General features: G+C 45.9%; 3 protein-coding genes across 4 annotated transcripts in view; 2 read left to right on the top strand and 1 right to left on the bottom strand.

Annotated features, from left to right (window-relative positions):
• The window catches only part of LOC122373579 (SH3 and multiple ankyrin repeat domains protein 1-like), a 99,540-nt gene that overhangs the window by 75,043 nt on the left and 3,674 nt on the right, over nucleotides 1-20,823 (bottom strand). The gene's annotated exons all lie outside the window — the stretch shown is intronic.
• LOC122373584 (DNA-directed RNA polymerase II subunit rpb1-like) lies at nucleotides 8,446-10,055 on the top strand. Of its 2 annotated transcripts, XM_043351802.1 has the most exons (3): nucleotides 8,446-8,509; nucleotides 8,828-9,181; nucleotides 9,221-10,055. In XM_043351802.1, the coding sequence occupies exons 1-3, from the start codon at nucleotides 8,474-8,476 to the stop codon at nucleotides 9,518-9,520; spliced, it is 690 nt and encodes a 229-aa protein (XP_043207737.1). In that variant the 5' UTR covers nucleotides 8,446-8,473; the 3' UTR covers nucleotides 9,521-10,055. The 2 variants fall into 2 exon arrangements, with proteins under 2 accessions (XP_043207737.1, XP_043207736.1); XM_043351801.1 differs by having other exon boundaries at nucleotides 8,828-10,053.
• Nucleotides 17,053-19,887, top strand: LOC122373583. The gene is made up of 2 exons (XM_043351799.1): nucleotides 17,053-17,696; nucleotides 18,221-19,887. Exons 1-2 carry the CDS (start codon nucleotides 17,661-17,663, stop codon nucleotides 18,992-18,994), a joined length of 810 nt encoding a protein of 269 aa, XP_043207734.1. The 5' UTR covers nucleotides 17,053-17,660; the 3' UTR covers nucleotides 18,995-19,887.

Raw genomic sequence — 20,823 nt, forward strand, 5'->3', positions numbered from 1 at the left:
GTGTGTGATCATCACACCAAGAAAATACTCACCAGTGCCACCACAACGAGTCCAAAGCAGGCCTTCATGTTGCTCGCAATTCACTTGGCTTGTGCACTGAAAACGCTCACAAGGCTGAGTGTGAGTTGTGTCGCGCTTCTCCCAACTTATATACGAGGACCCATGCTTGAGCCTTGGGATAAACCGTACAACCAGACTGGTAAACTAGACTAAAACCTTTGAAATACAGAAGGCTGTTTCACAATAACTTGTCTTATGAAGTAGCGGCGGCTACTCTGCTGTGACATGGGTCCACACTGGTCGGAAGATTATCACCATTGTAGTCGTAATATCTTGTATAAAAGTGTCATACGAGGAACAGGGAGAATAAAGTAAGGGCCCCGTCGAAACAGGTTCGTGAATGATCAGAAGATTGAGGTACATGCATCGTCATCATCGAGAAAATGATACGAATGACTGTTCAGAGCTCAAATCTCAGCGCGGTAGACGAGGGCCACGTATGAAATAGAACACAAGCTTTACCGTGCCGATAACAGGTATCGTTATTTGAAACGTACAGATTTTATCGCATAGCGTTTACATCATCGACTAAAGCAGAAAGTCAACGCATGTTATCTACCTTGCGCCATCAATGGAAGCTTCTTGCTGCATAGGTAAATTTGCTTCTAAAATCAAAGTGGTTACGTGCGAGCGAGCGAAGCGAGCAAAGCGAAGTCTTTTCAATATAACGGAAAAATCTAAGTATGAGCGGCCCGGCCCGGCCCGGCCCGGCCTGTAACGCTTTTGAGATGCTTATATCTCAGCAGCCGCTGTACCGATTGGCCTCTAGTCATTTTTGTTGGGTAGCCCCATCCCTTCTACCCCATAAAGATGCATCTAGGCGACCGTCGTGGCACGTGCCACGTAAAAAGTCGAGGGTGTTGAAGCTGTTTTGCAGGTGTCGCGATTTTGAGAGGCCTATGTCTCGGCGACATGCGGTAATTTAGCATCCCTTTTACCAAACATCGGATACCCCTTCTACCTTCTACCCTTCTTGATCCATGTGAGTGACCCCCCCCCCCCTGCACGGCAAAATGCAAGAAGAAGAGGTGTCAAATTTGTTCCCATTTCAATTACTTGGTAATTACTGGGGCGATTTCACTGAAACTTTGCATACAGGTAGACACTCACTAGAAAATACAATCCCATGTGTCACGGTTAGGGCGCTACTGCACGTGGGCAAGTATGTACAGGGGGCGCTTCCAGATCTCGAGAACGGCTGGGCCGATTGCACTCAAATGTGTTACACGGTTGGGGACCAGCTAGTAGGTTGCCGTGTAAAAGTCAGCTTGGATCCCGTTTCCATGTGCGCACGTGCAGGGTGCCGCTCCCAATTCTCGAGAACGGCTGGGTCAATTGCGGTTAAATTTGGCACATCGCTAGCGACCAGGAAGTGGGGTGCCGTGCACAAGTCAGTTGGAATTCCGCACGTGCAAGGCTCACCCTCTCGCTCGCTCGTTGTCGCCCCAAAAGGCGTTTTACTGATCCTAAATGTACAAAAATGTTTCTTCGTTGTGTGGTCTATAAACATATAATTATATATAATCCTCAACGTCCTAGTAATCATATTATGTTGCTCCAACATATAGAGCGGCATCGCCCGTTTTGTGGCGTTTAGCCATAGCGATAGAAAAGTTTCGCCCATGACATGCTGAAAACCAATCGCTTTGGAAGCGGGATCTCTTCGAAAAAAAACAACAACTTATAATCACCATATGATCCGTGTGATTTGATGTCCCTTCTTAGAGCATGATGTGAACATAGCCCGTTTCATCGACGATAACAGGTTATGAATAACAAGCTGTGATTGACTAATGAAAATGTATTTTGTCACAACATTGAATGAAGAGTGAATAAAGATGACACTTCAGGTGGTCGCCCAACAGCTTTCGCTGCCGTCTTTTTCGAGACTAGAGAGTGGTCTACATAGACCACGGTAGCGACTACAACGACGCAATCAGGAGCGTGACAAGACGACGACAGCACCGCTGTTTTCAACAGTGCTAGATATAAAGCCTGGCAGCATCCACCGCAAGCAAACATCAACCATAGGTATATAGCATTTGACCATTCCCTCACATTTCATCATCACCATGCACTCTTCGCTAGCTGCTTTTGATGCCATCACTATTGATGAGCTCATTGGTTGTCTTTGATTGGTAACTGTTACGTTTGAACCTTCACCACTGGTGACTGCATTTTCCATCTTCCCTAGCTCTATTGGCGCCTTTTCCATTCAATACGGCTACACATCTCGTCTTTATCAATTGGTAACCACTTCACTTGGTGTCTTCACCAATAGTAAAACTCTTCGCTTGCTGCCTTCAGGAATAGTTGAACTCATTACTTGCATCCTTCCCCGCTGATGAATGCCTCTCCTCGTCTCCGTCTAGCCACAGACAGATAGCTACTTTCCATATCCAACCTGCTGCTGGTGGCCGTACCCTTTAGTCGGCTGCTGGACGTAGATTGGCTGCGGCTGAGCGTACACAGGCTGCTGCTGGACGTACACAGGCTGCTGGGTGTAGACAGGCTGCTGAACATACACCTGCTGCTGGCGAGACACCGGCGCCACATAGCTGGGATACTTGACGGCGCCCGCGCCCGCGCCGGCCAGCCCAGCAAACTTGACACCCTTGGCTTTGATAGCGCCACCCTTGATGAGCAAAGGAGCCTTGGCGATGAGTTTCTTCTTGCCGAGAAGCAGCAGCAGGCGGCCCTGACGGCTGGTGGGTGCCGGAGCGGAGCCCGCGGAGGCTGGGTCACTGGCCCAGGCGACGGCCACCACCTGGCGGGTCACACAGAGGTCAGATGGGGTCAGATAGAGGTAAGATGGGTCATATTGAGGCCAAATGGGGTCACATAGGGGTCAAATGGGTCACGCAGAGGTCAACTGGGGTCAACAAGGAGTCAACTAGGGTGATGTGGCTAAACAGAAGTGAGATGGAGGCTACAAATGTTGTCTGAGCTAACCAGGGTCAGACTTATGTTGCTGAGATCAGTTAGGATAGATGGAGGTCCCACAGAGGTCAGAGGCCGTTTTAGATGTTAACAAAGGTGAGACGGGGTCAGATGACGTCAGACAAATATCATCAGAGGTGAGAAAGTTTAGGTGAAATGATACAAAGGCTACACATTTCATCTGGGTCAGATAGGGGTTACCCAAGAGTGCAGCAGGCTGCTGACTACATCGGGACTCTGAGGTCACTTGGTAGATGAAATTCACACAGAGACTACTGAGGCTCAGATACTACTGACGCATGGTCCAGTGACGTATCATATGATCCAGTGACGTCATCATGTATGGTCCAGTGACCTCACTAGGTGTGGCACCGAAAGCAAGGTGATCCGGGCTAGATAAGATCTCAACCGAGGCACACAACGTAACCGGTCTCTGACACCGCATCAATGTGTTTTTGTCTGCAATGAGCTTCAGATGCTCAGTCGTTTCTGTGAAAAACACAATGTAGAAAACGGTGTGCTATACAAGTTCTCAAAATAAGCGAAATCGAATTGTGAGGATGAGCAGAATATCCGAAATAATCGTACATAAATTAGCGGTAAACCTCACAGCACATAACATCCCATAAATGTTCACACTTACCATCAAACAAACCACTAAAATCTGCCTTCCGTTCATGGTTGCTTTCCTGTTCACTGTTCACTGCTAACTGACATCTGAATCCCCTCATGGAGCTTATATATGAGCCTTAGTGCAGACATAACCTCGAGACACCGCTCAGTGGCCAATGTCGGTGAGGGTGGACAACTTTGTGAGTCTCTTGTGTCCCACATGCGTGGGTTAATCGTCAATGATACGAAAATATCCTTGAACTCGGCTTTTGGGATGGACGGATTGAGGGAACCACATACTACTGGAGAGTATTGTGGTGATGTTATGTAATAAGGTAATAAATGACATCACGTATTAACTGCTTGTGGTTTACTAGTCAGCTGAAGTTTTACGAGGGAGTTATTTGATGAGGCTACTCTACCCGTTTTGGTGTAAAGATGGTTTTATAAATTGTGTAAGTGTAATGTAAGGCAAGCGTGATAACACGAGATCTGAGAGATCATTGAATCTATTTACGCTTATATACATAGCTATTGATTATTATGTTTCTAGGTCGATGTTTTTCAGTATTTTGAAATTTTGAAATTATGCTCATTCTGTATTCTGGTGTTTAAACTTGTCATAAGTCCCTGCCATAAAATTGTACCGTTTGTTTATGTGTACCACAAACTGTGCAGTTGTGCACGATAAATCGATACTCAACATGCAAATGATCAGACTCAGACTCAGGGTATTCGCATCTAAGTTCACTGATCCCAACGTGTCGACCTACCCCGCTGTAACGCGACACGACCTGCCGGCCCTGAACCGTATCGCTGTATCCGCGGATAGAGTGTGTGCGATTCTGAAATCTATACCAGCAACCAAGGCATGCGGGCCCGACGGGATCAGTGCTCGTATTGTTCATGAGTGTGCCTCAGAGCTGTCCGTGCCACTGGCCAAACTCTGCGACATGTCACTGCGACAAGGCATCTTTCCATCCAAATGGAAACAGGCAAACATTGTGCCGATACACAAAAAGGGTGACAAAAAAGATCCCCGAAATTATCGATCTGTGTCTCTTCTTCCACTTTTTGGCAAGGTTATTGAAAAAATTGTTGTTGACGAGCTTCTGCGACACGCTGCCCCAGTGCTATCCCCAGCACAACACGGTTTCCTGCCTGGCCGATCCTGTATCACCAACCTTACCACCTACCTTCACACTGCCTGGGGCTCGATCTCCGACGGGTGCCAGACGGACACAATATACACGGATTTCTCTGCGGCTTTCCAAAGTGTTAATCATAAATTACTCCTGTTCAAACTATCCGAGTCTTACTGTATTAGCGGCAAAATTTTGGATTGGTTCGTCTCGTACCTGTCGGAGAGAGAGCAGAGAGTGATCGTGAATGGAAGAACTTCTGAGTGGGCTAAAGTAAAATCCGGAGTTCCGGAAGGGGCCCTTCTGGCCCCTTTGCTTTTTTCTCTCTTCATCAATGATTTGCCGACGGTTGTGTCGTCGTCCAAATGCGTCATGTATGCGGACGACGTCAAAATCTACCGGCAAATTTCAACTCCTGCTGATTGCGGCCTCCTTCAAACCGACCTCATCAACATTTGCAAATGGTCCACCGATTGGTGTCTTTCTCTCAACGCTCAGAAGTGCCTTTCGTTCACGGTCACTCTCAAAAGAGCACCCATCTTACACACCTACCTTGTCAACAGTTTCCCCCTTCAGCGTGTCGCAGAAGTTCGCGATCTTGGAATTGTGCTGGACTCTAAACTAACGTTTTCGGCTCATATCACCAGTTCAATAGCAAAAGCAAACAGAGCCCTCGGTCAGCTATTCAGATCTTTCCAGACCGGCTTGCCCAGACAAAAACTTGATCAGAGGGCTCTGATAGCTACATATTACGCAAACGTCCGATCTATTCTTGAATACGGTAGTGTTGTGTGGTCTGGCGCAGCCAAAGTTCATTTAAAACGGTTAGAACGAGTCCAGCACAAATTCCTAATGTGGTTAGCAGCTCGGGCCGGTGGCACGGACAGATCAATTTGCCTGGAATACTGTCATCTTTTACACTTCTTCCATGTTTCGTCACTCGAGGCGCGGCGCACTCAGTTCGATCTTTTATTCCTGAAAAGCATTTACTCTGGACGCATCGACTCGTCTTTTTTATTAGCCTCGTACGCACTACATGTACCAAGTCGTCCAACACGGAACGTCCAGTTGTTTAATGTGCCGTTTGCTCGAGTGTCGACGGTAAAGACAGGAACTTTTACAAGGCTGGCGGCCCAGGCAAATGATTTTATCGCCAGGAATCCTCAGGTGGATTTCACGTCGGATACCTTTATCTCTTTTAAATCATTCGTCGTGGTCCACTGCAGGAACATGCCTTTGAGAACCGTGTCTTAGAGATTTTAAAGTTTGTTTGTACTTTTCCTATTCTTATTGTTTTTTTTCTTTTAATTCAATTTTATTTTTACTGTGTACTTTTATATTATATCCTATTATTTAATGGATCTCTTTCATGGATCTCTGTATTTTTAAGTGTCATCTAATTGCGAATGAGTGCTTAGTGTTTACCTTGTGTGTGTATTTTATGCTGTGGTATGACTTCGCCTGTTAATGGGCCATGAGCCTGTTGGCGATTTATTTGAATAAATAAAATAAATAGACTCTCACAGTCTTCTCTCAGTGTCTGTTGAGTGTTTTCATTATCCTCCCCGCCCCAATTCTTCTTCCGTACTGTTCAAAATAACTTAAAAACGCGCTACTAAATACAATCCAGACGGGACAATGCTGACATATATTAGTCGTCCATCGGTAAAGCATCACCTCTTATCGGTCTAGCTTAACCCGGCAGTTGCTGGGGTATTTCGCCACCCACCGTTTGCTGGGGGGGGGGGGGGGGGGCGTTAAACGCCCCCAGCCGATAACTCGAGAACCAATAGGCGCAGCGAAACGCACGAGGTGGCAAACGAAAGAACGCGATGAGACGCTTCAGATGAGTACTTGAAAGTTGAATTTTGAGGTCACAGGTCAGGTCAAGGTCAGGTCAAACACCTGAAATCGGGCTTTCAGTAGCATGGACTTCAGGACTTCGCAATGGGCGCCTCTCGTCATAAACTCTGTCAAAACGGTGCACAATCCACCATATAAGGCCTGCAAGAGTGTCAGCTCCATATAGGGGTCAGTCAAGCATAGGTCAAGGTCAAGGTCAGGTCAACCGGGTAGGCACATATCCCCGAAAATCAAAACTGATATTCGCAGCCTGTGACACGTGTTTTATAGGTAATTTGGGGCGTAGAACACGATGGTGACATTCATTTTATCATATGTGTACGTACGTGTTTGGCTCAAAACGTTCAATTTAAGAAATGCATGTATCATGGTCGTGAAGTAGTCACGAGAAATTGCCAAGATTCAGTTCAAGATTTTGGAAAATGTGGAACGATAATCAATAATCGAAGATAGCCATTTGATTGTTCATGGTATTGGCAGTCTAGTGGCGTTTACTGCATGTCTGTATGTCTGTTCTGTGATTTTATATGATTTTTTGAACATATGCCGTTTTTGGTCGAAAACTCAGAAATCATGACGTCACTAAAACCTCGATATCTCAAAAATTTTTCGAACCGATTTTTTTGAAACTTTGTCACAATTAACTTCAATCTATTCCCTACAGGTACCCAAAATTTGGCGCGCCTGCGGCGCGCCGTTTTTATGCTATGGCCCGGAGAAAAAAGTGGGGGCGTTTAACGCCCCCCCCCCCCCAGCAACTCGCGGGTTAAACCGGTCATAATCTCCCTCCAACTGTCTCGTGTCACAGATGTAATGATGGCATGAGTTGAGGAGAAAAGAAGGTAATGAAAACCTGACGAGACGGTAGTCAGCGGAGTATGAATGATCCAACACTGACCAAAGATAAGGTGCACTTGTTACATATTTGCACTAATGAGTTTATCAGCATCTTGATACACCACATTAACCTTTCTGATGATTTACAGCTACCAGCCAAAGTAGGTATCAAGCTGATAAAATCTGCAGTCTGCAGTCTTCAACACCTTGTAAAGTAAACGCCGATTGTTTTCTTCGAGATTTGATGTTGATTGTAAACATAGTAGTGGGCGTCATATACCTAATCGTCCTCGCCTTCCCTACTATATACAAAATTGTCAAGGAATTCAGATTTGTTTTTCAATAGAAAAATACAATTATAGCGAATCGTGTTTTTACTATTGGACGGAAACCTTAGGTTCTGACAAAAATTTCTGCCTGTTCTGATTGTCCTGATTGTAGAGGGGTCAAAGGCATGCAATTACCACCGGTCAAGCGGTTAAAATTAGTTGTAGAAATTCACCAGAAAGATATGTTGTAACATATGACTCACTGCTGTATGTTTTTCACTCAGTCTGAAACAGTCACTCGCGTGCTCGAACACCATATCAAAATAGATATTGATCCATACAAGGCAGTGCCACGGCTCAAAAAAACCGTAAGTTCTTCATTGCCGGTTCAGACTTGCCCTGCCCTGTTCCCTGTTGCCCTGTTCAGGTACCGTCGTGTCTAAGTAAAAAGTTTTAGATTAAATCGTACCCTGTTCCATTGATTGTCTTATACCTTTGTAAAAAAGTATAGGCCCTAGTAAATATCCTCTAGTGGTTGAGTTCAGTGCAAAATAAACTTCGTACGGCCTCCTTTACCGCCCGCCAAATACCAGCTCTCCTGCTCCTTGCAGACAGTTATTCTGGCCAAGTGGTAAACAATATTACTCGTAAGCGGGTGTGACGGACAATGCGTGCGCTAAAGCGCATATATAAGCCCTGCAAGGTGGGTTAGCCGGCAGTACCAGGCGATAGGTGAACAAAGAAACAGCAATGAAGGGAAGACAGGTTTTGGCTGTTTGCTTGATGGTGAGTTGGGTACGATGTTCAGTCTTGAAAGTAGGTGCCGCGCATCGGCGCGGTGGATGCATCAAGCTTGACTGAAGAGGGGCTGCTAAATTTGAGTCACCGAGCCAATTGACCTGGGGGATGGACGAGGATGTATCGGTAACTGTCAAATTTAGCAGCCCTTTCTCGGTCGGGCTAAATGGGTCCATCGTAGCGATGCGCGGTGCTTTCAAGACTGACTGTACACGCTTGATTTGACCTCTTTCTGACCCAATTTGATCCTTTCTGACCCCATCTGACCTCCATCTGACTCCATCTGACCTCTTTGTGACCCCACAGGTGGCGGCCGTCGCCTCGGCCAGTGACCCAGCCTCCGCGGGCTCCGCTCCGGCCTCGACCAGCCGCCAGGCCCGCGGACTTATCATCGGCAAGAAGAAGCTCCTTGCTGCGGCGCCTCTCTTCATCAAGGGAGGCGCCATCAAAGCCAAAGGTGTCAAGTTTGTCGGCGGGGCGGGCGCAGCTGGAGTGGCTGGTGTGGTGAAGTATCCCAGTTATATCGCTCCCGTCTCCCATCAGCAACAAGTGGTGGTACAGCAGCCAGTTCTAACCCAGCCACGGCCTGTGTATCAGCCGGCCTACGCCCCTGCGAAGCAGGTTGTCGTAGCCCAGCCGGCTTACGCCCCTGCGAAGCAGGTCGTCGTAGCCCAGCCTGCTTACGCTCCTGCGAAGCAGGTTGTCGTGGCCCAGCAGCCTCAGCGGGTTGTCCTCCAACAGCCGGCTTATCCGCAGTCGAGTTACGTCGTGCAGTCGGGTTACGCCCCTCAGCAGGCGAGTTACGTCCCCGCGAAGCCAATTTACGGCCAGCCGCAGGTGGCGTACGGACAGGCAGCCCCGGCGTACGGGCAGGCAGCCCCGGTATACGGGCAGGCAGCCCCGGTGTACGGACAGGCAGCCCCGGTGTACGGGCATCCCCCAGCCCCGGCGTACGGGCAGTCCGTAGCCCCGGCGTACGGCCAAACCGTGTACGGATAGACGAAGACGGTCACATACGGAAAGCCCGTAGCCCTGTATACGGATAGATGAAATTTTGAGATGGCGGTAACGCATTATGAGTACATGGGAGATAGAAGAAGCGACTGGCTTCAGTTGTGAAGACTGCAACCGAAAAGCTCGGCTGACGAAGGCACCAGGAGAGCGACGAAGGCATTAAAAGCAGTCATCATTCATTGAAGAATGCAACAAATGGAGCCGCTAATCGCAAGTGGTGACGGCATCAAACGCACGGTCTTTGTTCAGTGGGAAGGAGCGAAATGTAGCCTTCTCACCAAATGTTGTACACAGCAATGTGCTGTAATGCAATGTGCAGTGTAAGATTTTCTAAGATTCTTGTAAATGCCAGTAGTAGGTACTATGGTGGCGTTTTCGACTCCTGGGATGCATTTGTCCAATGTTTACATTGTCCTCAATTGCAAAGCCTAAGGGCGCTATATGAATGGTTGTGATGTGGGGTTCTTGTTTTGTAATGTCACAAAATACATTTGAAAAAATGGCGACTTTGTAAGCCGACTACGCAGCAAAATGGAAAGACATCTATCACAAAGTCAATGTTCGTTTCAGCCTTAAAAATAGAGACACAGGAAAAACGTACATTGACATAAGGTGCCAAGTTGTAAGAGACTGAAGTGATTCGCTACATTACATAGGCTTCGTCGCTAGTCGTCATTATGATATTTGCCCATGCTGTGCTATTTCAGTACCCATATTCATCAAGCTACTCTGTCGATTGCATCGCTTTTCTATGTCTGCCAGTGCCTAGCTTAGAAAAAAAATTATTCAGTTCGTTTGGTCGCGCATCGACGGATCGGAACGTCGTCAGACCCACAGTACGAAACCAGCCGGCTGTTGTTGAGAAACCTGCCGACAAATTCTGGCTCTCACAGCCAATGTCACTAGGATAGACGTCTACAGCAGATTATAGCTGGATTGTAGTGGAAATACCGCATACTTGGGCTGACCCGTGTGGCCTAAAGCTCGCTTTATACTGTCAGCGTTGTACGGTGCGGTGCGGTAAGTAAACTTGTAGGTAGTTGGCCAATACTGTGAGTGGTTGTGGGTCAATGATGTGCAGAGAAGTGGGAAGGTTGTTGGGATGAAAAGATGAAATGCGGACTTGGAAACCAGGATATTGACGATTTGTCATGTAAACTCCGAGGTAGTTTGTAATAGAAACAAATGAACATATACTGAAAGATTTCAAGTCTGCATGCACAGATAGGGGATTCTAGGAATTTGTTTTATTTTTCTTACGAAAAAAAACTGATTTCTGTCGTTGCCGAAACTCTTTAGCCCGACCCAATCGGTATCAACAATAAAAACATCGCTATAAAATTGTAAAGCATAAAACTTATAACAATAAAAAACATTTGACCTATTTAATTTCGAAAAGCGCAGGTCATAAACCTTGACCTCCGCAGTGCGCCTGGGTCACATTTGACGCATAGCCCAATCCGGTTTCTGGACAGGCCAAAATTGTTCATAGACTGGTCTACCGTGACACGTTATATAATCAAACAGGATGGCTATGTGAATTCTACGGGAACGCCATTGTCAATCATAACAGTCCTGTTGAGAGGTATAAGGCTGATTAATTTCGAAGCAGACAGCCTTCACCTGATCATTATTGGTCATGATCAATTCATCAACGGTTCTCGTTGTTTAGTGTGTTCGATGTCGATGTTGTTCGATGTTTTGGTAGATTTGGTACTCAGTTGGTAGGCTTGACCATCGCATAGGAAAATTGTCACCAAAGCCAATAACCAAATTACAATAGGTAAATGGCCCTAGGTGCACACATAGCATTGGCCAGAGTCATACGGTAAAAAAAAATATCAGTAAGATACTGAATACCATCTGGTTAGCTTCACCGAAACATTCCGACCTCACAAACAGCAGATACCCTTCCTAATATTTCCAAGAAAACTGTTTCGTCACTAATGTGGCAATAACCGCAATGGGTCACTGTGCCAAACTAGCTGACGCCGTGCCCAAAGGATTATCACAAATCTGCAGGTTACTTGGTGTCAGTGAAACAAGAAGCAGCGAGACATCTGTCGGCTTAAGTGACGGGGATCTGGATAAAAAGCTAGCGGAAATGAAGAGCTGCTAGGATGGGTAAGTCACGGGGTTTTCTGTTGAGGACGGAGATACTCGTTGCATTAGGGTCCAAACTCCATAGACAAGCGGACATACGGTTTTACAAGAGCTAGGCGACGAAATACTCAACTTAATTATTAAGTAATGGGCACCATAAGGTAGGCCATACAATTTTCTGTAGTACCGCATAGTCGCTGCAGTCAAAGGTGTTCTGGTTTTTATGCTATATGCCAAATAATTTTTGCATGTAATCACCGGTGACACGACATATTTCTGCTTTACTGGGTTGGGCGGTGAAGTCTATGACGTGATCACAATGAAAATGGCTTAGTTTGGTAGAACATTGAATTCTGATTCCGGCACGACTCTCGCTAGTCCATTTTTTATTATAAATAAACCATTAACTGCGGTACAAAGTCAAAACTAGCCCCAAAACGGCGCCCGCAGCGGCCGTTAGCACATGCACTGAAAACACTTTGGAAGAACGTTAAGAACGTACAGGGGTATTTAGACCCCTGTGGGGTAAAATGTTATGCCACCGTTTTTCAGAACCCCCATGGTTCTTCACGTAGACGGCTTCGCATTCTCATCAAAAGAATCCACACGATTCTTCCAAAGACTCTTATGAGGTTTAGGGTTTATAATAAGAGCGTTCTTAGCACCTAGATAAGAACCCCAAATGGTCTGTGAAGAAGTCCCTGAGGTTTATAGGGAAACCACCCTGTGTTCTGAATATCGGTTGTAGAACCCTTTCAGTTCTATTGCAATACCGCAAAATTCCCGTTCATTCCTCTATTGAACCTCCCATGCATGGCTATCGACCTGCGCCGTCACCTCTGCTGCGCAAACACAGTATTTGATACACCTGAAAATGTATTACCTTCCTCTTTACTCTGAGCAATCAGCCTGCAAGTCTCCAGTCAGGAACAACCAGCCCGCAACCAGCCCATGCAATCAGCCCGCAACCAGGCCGCATTCAGCCTGCGATCAGCCCGCAATCAGCCTGCAGGAACGCTTTCCCCTCGGCCGTGTCACTTGCCTTACACATCCAAGCCAAAGAACTCCAGAGCCTTTCGGGCATGTTTAATTATTCAGGTTGATTCCTTCACGCTCAGGGTTGCTTTCTGTACAAATATGAACACATTTTTAGCTTTAGCAAGTGGATATTTTCCCAAACACAGTATGCGCTATCGCCCATGTCAGCAGCCGGGTGGCGATATCGCATTCTCCCAAATCACATACAGTTTCTCCTTCCACCACCAGCTTCAAGCCAGCGTTTTCGACGATGTCGACGTCTCCGCGCGCCAGGACGCTCTCCTCAGACTCCAGGGCCTCAATCAGAGCGGAGATGGCCTCGTCCCCTAGAATGAAGAAATGAAGTCGTTATTCAACAGGCAGGGAGTAAAGAAACTTAGATTAACTTCAGAGACCATGAGCCTACTCCAAAAATAAAATAATGCACTAAACATGTAAAGTGCAGCTAGATAAAATATTGCACTAATCAGCAAGAACATAGGTATGTTTATTAAAATCAGCCAAATTTATACCTAAATCAGTTGACCCCAAAATGGCAAGCTGATTCCATTCCTGATTTATCTTCAATTGGAAGATTTGTCTAAATGTCACATGCATAATTTAAGCTCTGGGGCATTTATACAACATATAAATACTTACAGCATTGAATGGTCTTGCATATGAATTTTCTTCATCCAATGCATTCATCCATGCATTTGAAGAGCGTTGTGATATTGCTTATCATTGTCAATCACAAGTAATAGAAATAATACACAACACTTCACAAGCCAAAAATTAACCTTATTTCAGTTCTTCAATACCTATTCGATTACTTGCCATTCACCCAACCTTGCACCAGCCGCTCGTCACTGCACAAAGCGTGATCCAACGCGATCGAAAAATGGCGATCGCTTCCGGTGGACGCTAGAACGTGGTACCGCGGGCGTGGTCTTGATGAAAGCCATTATACTGATCAAACCACAACCCCTTCTTCTTAAACCCGATGCTAGTTCGTGCTAAACCTTCAAAGGGTTTATCTTTCGCGCGCTTTGTGTGACGTAATATCACGTGACTAGGGAGAACGAAGAAGAACCGGTGTTGGTCGAGTTGAAGCCCCCTGGGGCCGCTAAGACTGCACGCGAAGAAGCAGCACGTGTCTTCGGTCTATGTGAAACACTGTGTGCGTTCTTCATGAGCCAGACGTTCTGCTTCGCCTCTAAGCCAGTTTACCCTAATACCCAAAAAACCTAAGTGTGGAATATTTTAAGATGCTTTTGCATTACGTTCTTTCAACTTGTTTTCAGTGGCAGTCCTTTATGGTAAACAGGTTAGTTCACATTCCCGCCGCTATGCGAGCGGCGGCGGCGCCACCTGTCCTCATGTCCGCCTTGGACCGTAACGGACAACAAGAATGAGAATAGGAACAGGAAAGTTGTTGGAAACAACAATGGGATATTGTCGCTGTAGAAATGTCACTGGGAATGGATGCGTATAGGAAATTGGGATAAGAAGATGGGGGTGGGGGTGGGGGTAGGTACTGGAGCCTACCTCGACAAAGAGCTGAAATGGTTCGCGATATGTATGCTTGCTGGTAGTCATGAATGATCTACGTATGCATCCCAGTTCATCTATTCATTTCCCTCTTTTATATTTAGGTTCATTTGTTGTGTGATCAGTGAGGCATTTTATTTATATCCTATTTCTCTTCTTTTATAAACACAGAGCACATATTTGCATATTTTAGAGCCTATGATAGCATGTCTGAAAAATGAAAACGATTTTCGGACTTCGTAAAGAAAAAGAAAAAGAACGATATTACGTTTTTGTGATGTTTTTTTTTTTTTTGTTAAATTTCGGTTAATATAAGAGTTTTAATAATTTTTGTTTATAAATAATGTAAAACTTATATTATTTATCACTTTTTTCTAGAACGATATTGCGCAAAACATGCAAACCCGCAAAAACGCACGCAGAAAACGCATAGTGTAGCCAGTAGTGGTATCAATCGGAACTTGAATCTTCGGAATTCCGATTTTGTCCAATTTCCAATTCGGAATTTGGTTGGACAATGACAGCAGGCTTTGGACAACTTTGGACAATCGCTTGCTACACCTCAATTTTTATTAAGTAATCGTGTTTAACATTGATTGGCCATTAGAAAGCTCAGTTTTCCATATGATTAACACTTTTGAGCTGGTAACGATACATTAAAAGCGAATTAAATAACGGTGTTGAGTGTAAACTATTGCCTAGATGTCGAACATCTTTGGACAAATGGCTGGCTTGGACATTTTCGGACGGACAGTCGACGTAAGTATTGGACATTGGACGGACATTAAACATACGTTTTCTGAAATTGACACCACTAGTAGCCAGGCCTTAAGTCGGTAATCACCCTTCCTTCCCGAGTCCCGACTCTCCTTTATCGAGATGACTGGGAGTGCAGCGACGTCTACGCTCCACCAGTTCCATAGCCGACAAATAGAGTTTGGTACTTCCCAGGGATAGATGTCGCCAGATATCATTCGCCAAAAGTTGCAGCTCTGCTCTGCTCAAGCTCTGAGCTGCAAGTAAAGTCTGTTTTACATTGGAAAACGGTTAGGTGCCATGGAAGAAAACCCCATACCCTCCCTTACATTCATTGTTTTCATCTCTCGAATTCTGAATGCTGTGGTAGACAAAAAAGAAATGATGTCACGGTTGGAATTTTCATACCTATGACCTGACCTATGACATTTTTAAAGGGAATTTTGTCCCAATATTTGAATTCGTAACTGTGGGCCCGGGTGCCACGCAAAGCAGTTCTTGCTGAGAATGACACCATGCACCCACCATCCACCCTTGCCTGCGTCCGGTTCACCGGATATAATTGCTTATGAACATGACTAAACAACACACTATCTTTGTAAATAGGTCTAGGTAGGCATACAAAGTCAAACAGAAGTCATGCATAGTTTCGGAGAGACCCCAAACACGACACGCAGGACAACTAATAGGGGCGCCGGTTGTCAACAGTCACAACCATCTCTAAAATGTCAACGCTTATCTCATCGATTTGTCTGCAGCTAACAGAATGATAGGACATAGACGAAACTAATACTTTTATTTCTTTTGGGTTCGGAACTAAAAGTAATATCATTAGCTATGACATGTGCAGGATGAAAGATCAAATTATACACATCAATGTCATAAATAAATTGGTGATCATTCAAACATGCCTACATACGAGTACATCCCACGCAATATACAAGGTTTATAGTACTTACAGAAGTTTGTTCACTTTCAGCCATACCAACATAAGCGCAAACGTTGAATCTGGCACGTGTTCTTTCACACTGTTCATGCATGCCAACATTGCATATTGACACATTCCTGGGAGGTATAACACTTCTTTGGACAATGATAAGGTTCTGTTGCGATAGGAGAAGGTGCAAGAATCAACAAATGGCTCTGCAAGCAGAACTCATGGCGTCTGTTGAAGGTAAGACTGCAGGCGTGGTACGTCACGTGATAAGGCGCATTTCGGTATTTGTGTGGAAATTCATTGTAATGAAGTGTGAGACGGAACTATAGTCTGGCAAACCTAAGAAAGAACGGATTCAAAGCGCAACCACCATTGTTGCACGTTTTGACGTTGAATAAAATATGTTTAATAACATTTCTCTCACGACCTTTTAGACGAATTTTCTTCCGGCCATACACGTCCAGTGATCATAACACGTGGCAAAATGATTCAGGAGCTTTAGCTCCGTTCTTTCTTATAGGTTTGCCGGACTGCAGTGCCGCAATGTTGAGGCTATAGCTAAATATAAAGCTAAAAGCGGCTACGTTTTATGGATACGTGTTCGTATACTGCGAGTTCAAGCATCCCTAGAAAACTTTGAACATTGAGGTGTCTACAGTTGTCACATTTCAAAATCCATTGGACGGTCCCAAATTGGTAATTTATTGCGCATCAAAACAATGCTTACTATAGAACGCCACAGAGCTCACGACTTTATATGTATAGTGGACTACAGAATGATGTTCCACTCCTCAGAAGCTATCAGTTGACCGGAGCGCTAAGTTGTGCCGTTTATCACGCAATTAAGCGTGTCGATTGTGAGCATTGGGACAAAGCTATAATTTGTGAACTCAGCCCGTGTGATGCGGCACAGCCTACCACTCCAGGCAAATAACTGCCTGTGAACAGTGGAACACCATTCTGTAGTCGACTATACATAGTTTGTACTTTGCAGGATAGGATACCTATTGGGTTATTAGGGCTCAGGCCCTACCAGAACCCAGAGGCGGATCCAGCTCAGAGTTTTTTACCATAACAATTTATCGATTCTTTCCACGCCTCGTCCATAGGCTTAATGTTAAAATTATGCCGTTTGGGAGGGGCAAATGCCCATTTTGCCCCCCCCCCCCCTGGATCCGCCACTGCCAGAACCTACAACAACACATCACCTATGACATATCAAACTGTCACACTTTGATATCGTGGGTGTGACACCTCATAAAACACGCGTGACATGTCACGTCACTTCATGTCACACGCGTTACACCCCGCGAGAATGAGGATCCTCGTGACACCCTACGTGAATGAGGACCCTCGTGACATCCCATACCCCTCGATACCATCGGACCACGGACAATTCCTATGGCATGTCACCCAACCTTCCTTCCAGTTTATCTGGTTTATTCAGCTGTCTGTGTCGCCAATCCAGTGATCAAACCAGATAAACCAGACAAACCAGCTACACCGTTGCGTTGAGTTCCCACATCTCACTTTCAAAAACTAGCTTCTCCATCCCGCTCGCATGGCAAAATCTACCGGTGCACTGCTTTCTTATGAGAGATTCACTAGATACAACGGGTCCTATCCGGCTTTCTGAGCAAATGTTGGTGGTTGCAAGGGAACTGAAACAAGCTTTACTGGGTTTGGAGAGAGAGTGTGATATAAAAGCTGGTGGTGAGATGAGGAAGGTACAGCTTCTCTCACAGCTCCAACAGGAAAACCATGAGGACTCTGGTGGTTCTTTCGCTCTGTGCACTGGTGAGTTATTCAATTCATGGTATTGCCAGTACCAAAGAGTGAAATAAGCGTAGCTCACTAGAAATGTTCTACAATGGGCTATTGCACTATTTTGGCCATGGACAAATTGAATATACTCAGTTGTTCCGAACAGCTCAGTATAATATTCATAATGATTCTGTGTCGAGAGCTATTCAAGACAAATATGTAATATTTATTTGCATGCTTCTTCGATACTAATTATGTCAAAATGCAGCAATTGCAATCAAATTCAATGCTTCGCCTCATCCTTCTTTAACTCTTACCAGCGCTGACCCCAACACTCCAACATTTCTTCCCCTTCCCTGACCTTTTCCGACCTCCACTAACCTCATCTAACCTTTTCTGACCTCCGATATCCCCACTACTTCGCTGACATCCACTCGCCCTATCTGACCTCCACTCAGGCCTACTGACCTCCACTGTGACTCATGTGATTTGAATTATTGTCAGAAGAAGAACTACAGTCTGATGTCACCCCCTCCCACCCCTGTGTTCTTCTTCAGGCGGTGCTGGCCGCTGCCCAGGATCCCGCCGCTCCTGCCGAAGAAGTCGAATCCTCGGAACCTGAGGCTGTTGAAGCCTCTGACGCCGGTAAGGACCGACGCGGGCGTCTTCTGCTTCTTCTTGGCAAGAAGGCCCTCCTCCTGAAGGCCCCTCTTCTGGCCGCTGGAGCTATTGGCAAGGGCAAGGGAGCTCTCGCCGCTACCGCTCTGACCAGTCCTCTGGCTGTTGGAGCTTCCAAGGCTGGCCTCGGAGGACTTGGAGGTCTAGCTGGTCTGGGCGGTCTGGGAGGTCTTGGAGGACTTGGCGGAGTCAAAGGAGTCACCGGAGTCAGTGGAGTCAGCGGACTCGCAGGACTGGGAGGCCTGGGAGGAGTCACGACAGTTGGAGGTAGCACTGGCCTGGCTGGCGGGCAGTATGTGTATGTTGATGGTGCCGTTCAACAGCCTGCTTACCAGGCTGTCATCCAGAAACCCATCTACAACGCGGTGTACGAGAAGCCCATCGTGACCGTCGCTGAGCCGATTGTCGTTGTTGCCAAGCCTGCTGCGCCCAAGCTCCCTAACATCGTGCTTGATGTCCAGGCTCATGCACAGCCCCAGACCATCGTTCACAGCCATCCTCATAGCCACGTGGTTACGGACTCGTATCCCTTGGATACCGAGCCCGTGTATCCTGTGGATCCTGAGCCTGTGTATCCGGTGCATCCGGATCCCGTGTATCCGGTGGATCCCGAGCCGGTGTATGTGGATCAGGGGTATGGCTCTCACCACTGAGAGGATAGTGCTAACGCATGGGGTTGGTGTCATCCAGTATGGCTCCATTGATGTAAATCATTGGATGAGTTCCCAGCAAGGGTTTTCACCCTCCCTTGATACACCTTGTCGTTTGAATGTACCCCAAGGGTATTCACTCTACCCTAAACATTCACCTGATAAGGTGTTATTCAAGGGCGTGTATTCCCCCCTGTAGACAGAGCCAACTGGGTGGTAAAGGCCCGTGTCAGATCATGCTCAATTTTTTCACCCCATTACTTTCATGTTGTTGACTCGAGTGGTATGTTATGGGTAGGGTTCATTGTTTCCCAGTTCCCACATGCCCTTTTTGGGGAAAAGCTTTTCAAGTCACAGCTGCAACAAAAGGATAGGGGCAAAAGTGGAATCCACTGTAGCGTGGATGCATCCCAAACTTACCTAACTTAAAATGACAATTTACGTTTGCCCCAGAAACTCATAGAGTATACTTGACAAGCTAAAACAACTTTGAACATGTTGTTTGAAGCTAGATTTTACAATTCAAACTATTTACAAAATTCGAAACTTAAAAACTAATAGAAGCACTCAAACTTTCCCTGTGGAGCAGCGTGCTCCCAAGTTTCCGAAGCCTAAAATTGCATAAACTGCGATATATTCCTTACCCTTCCCCCCCCCCCCGATTGTGAGCCAACATCTCCCGTGCTTTCTGCAGCAGTTCCCTGAGAGCCCGTCACGAGTTCCCCGAACACCAGTTACCAATTGTCAAACCGAACTTAGTCTGTGTTGTTTAGATAGTTATGTGTTAGAGCGCATACCGTTACAGGCGTTTCGATGAAGCCAAAGTTGTTTGTTGTGTTCTGTTGATGTGTTTGCTAGTCGTGCACATTCGATGAATACAGTTCTGTTGTTGGAAATATGACGTCATTTATAAAAGCAGCAAAAATATGGGTAATAATCATACCGACAAATATGGCAAAAGTAAATTCATCAAAGTACCTTGGCTCCCATAAAAAATTGGTAATAAATTGAGCCTTACCAAACAAAAATATTGAACATATTGTACCATGAAAACAAAAACAGGAATAACATGCTATAAGGCTTCCTGTAGAACAATGAAGGCTGAGAAAAACGCCAGAGTGAAAATTCAGCCAATTTCACTTGTAAAACCGTTTCCCAACTTTCAGTCCCTGTCCAAACAGGGCACGTTCTTTTCATGACACAAATCCCATACAGCAAGACAAAACGAGTTTTCGCCAAATCCAAATCCTTGACCTGTCGCGTGGTCCTGTGTTCTTGTATCGGAAAAAATACTTTGAAATCCATCAATGAAACGATAAACCTCAAAATAGGCTTACTGATTGGGGTCATCACAAGTAGCATGCACGGTGTGTCACCATTTCGCAACATAAAAGATGATGAAAATAATCCTTCGGATCAGCACATTGTGGTATATAACTCCGCTGGCTCCCAGAATCCCTTCACTTGGTACTTTTTAGGCTACACATACACAGTGGCAAGCAGTGTCTCTACTATCATGCAACATGTGATCAGTAAGCGATGTTTTTGCAACACATGGAAGCCCCAAAGGTGGGCTCAGTCCAGCGATACCAGCGCAATCTTTGGTTGCACTTTAGGTGTTGCAAAACTACTCCGCTGTCTGACAAGCCGGCTGGACAAATTTCGCTATCATGTGGACAAACGAGTATGACCAGAAGCGAACGAATTCACGACGCGTGCTGGGGTATTTCTCGGGACGTATAGCCGATTGTATAAGTGTGCTTGTGAGGAATACTTAAATGTCTAACAGATTTGGTGGCCTTGGGCATTGATCCCTAGATGGACAAGGCTGG

The sequence above is a fragment of the Amphibalanus amphitrite genome, unplaced genomic scaffold, assembly GCF_019059575.1.
Source record: "Amphibalanus amphitrite isolate SeventyFive unplaced genomic scaffold, NRLGWU_Aamphi_draft 001519F_arrow, whole genome shotgun sequence".
Classification (NCBI taxonomy): Eukaryota; Metazoa; Arthropoda; class Thecostraca; order Balanomorpha; family Balanidae; genus Amphibalanus; species Amphibalanus amphitrite.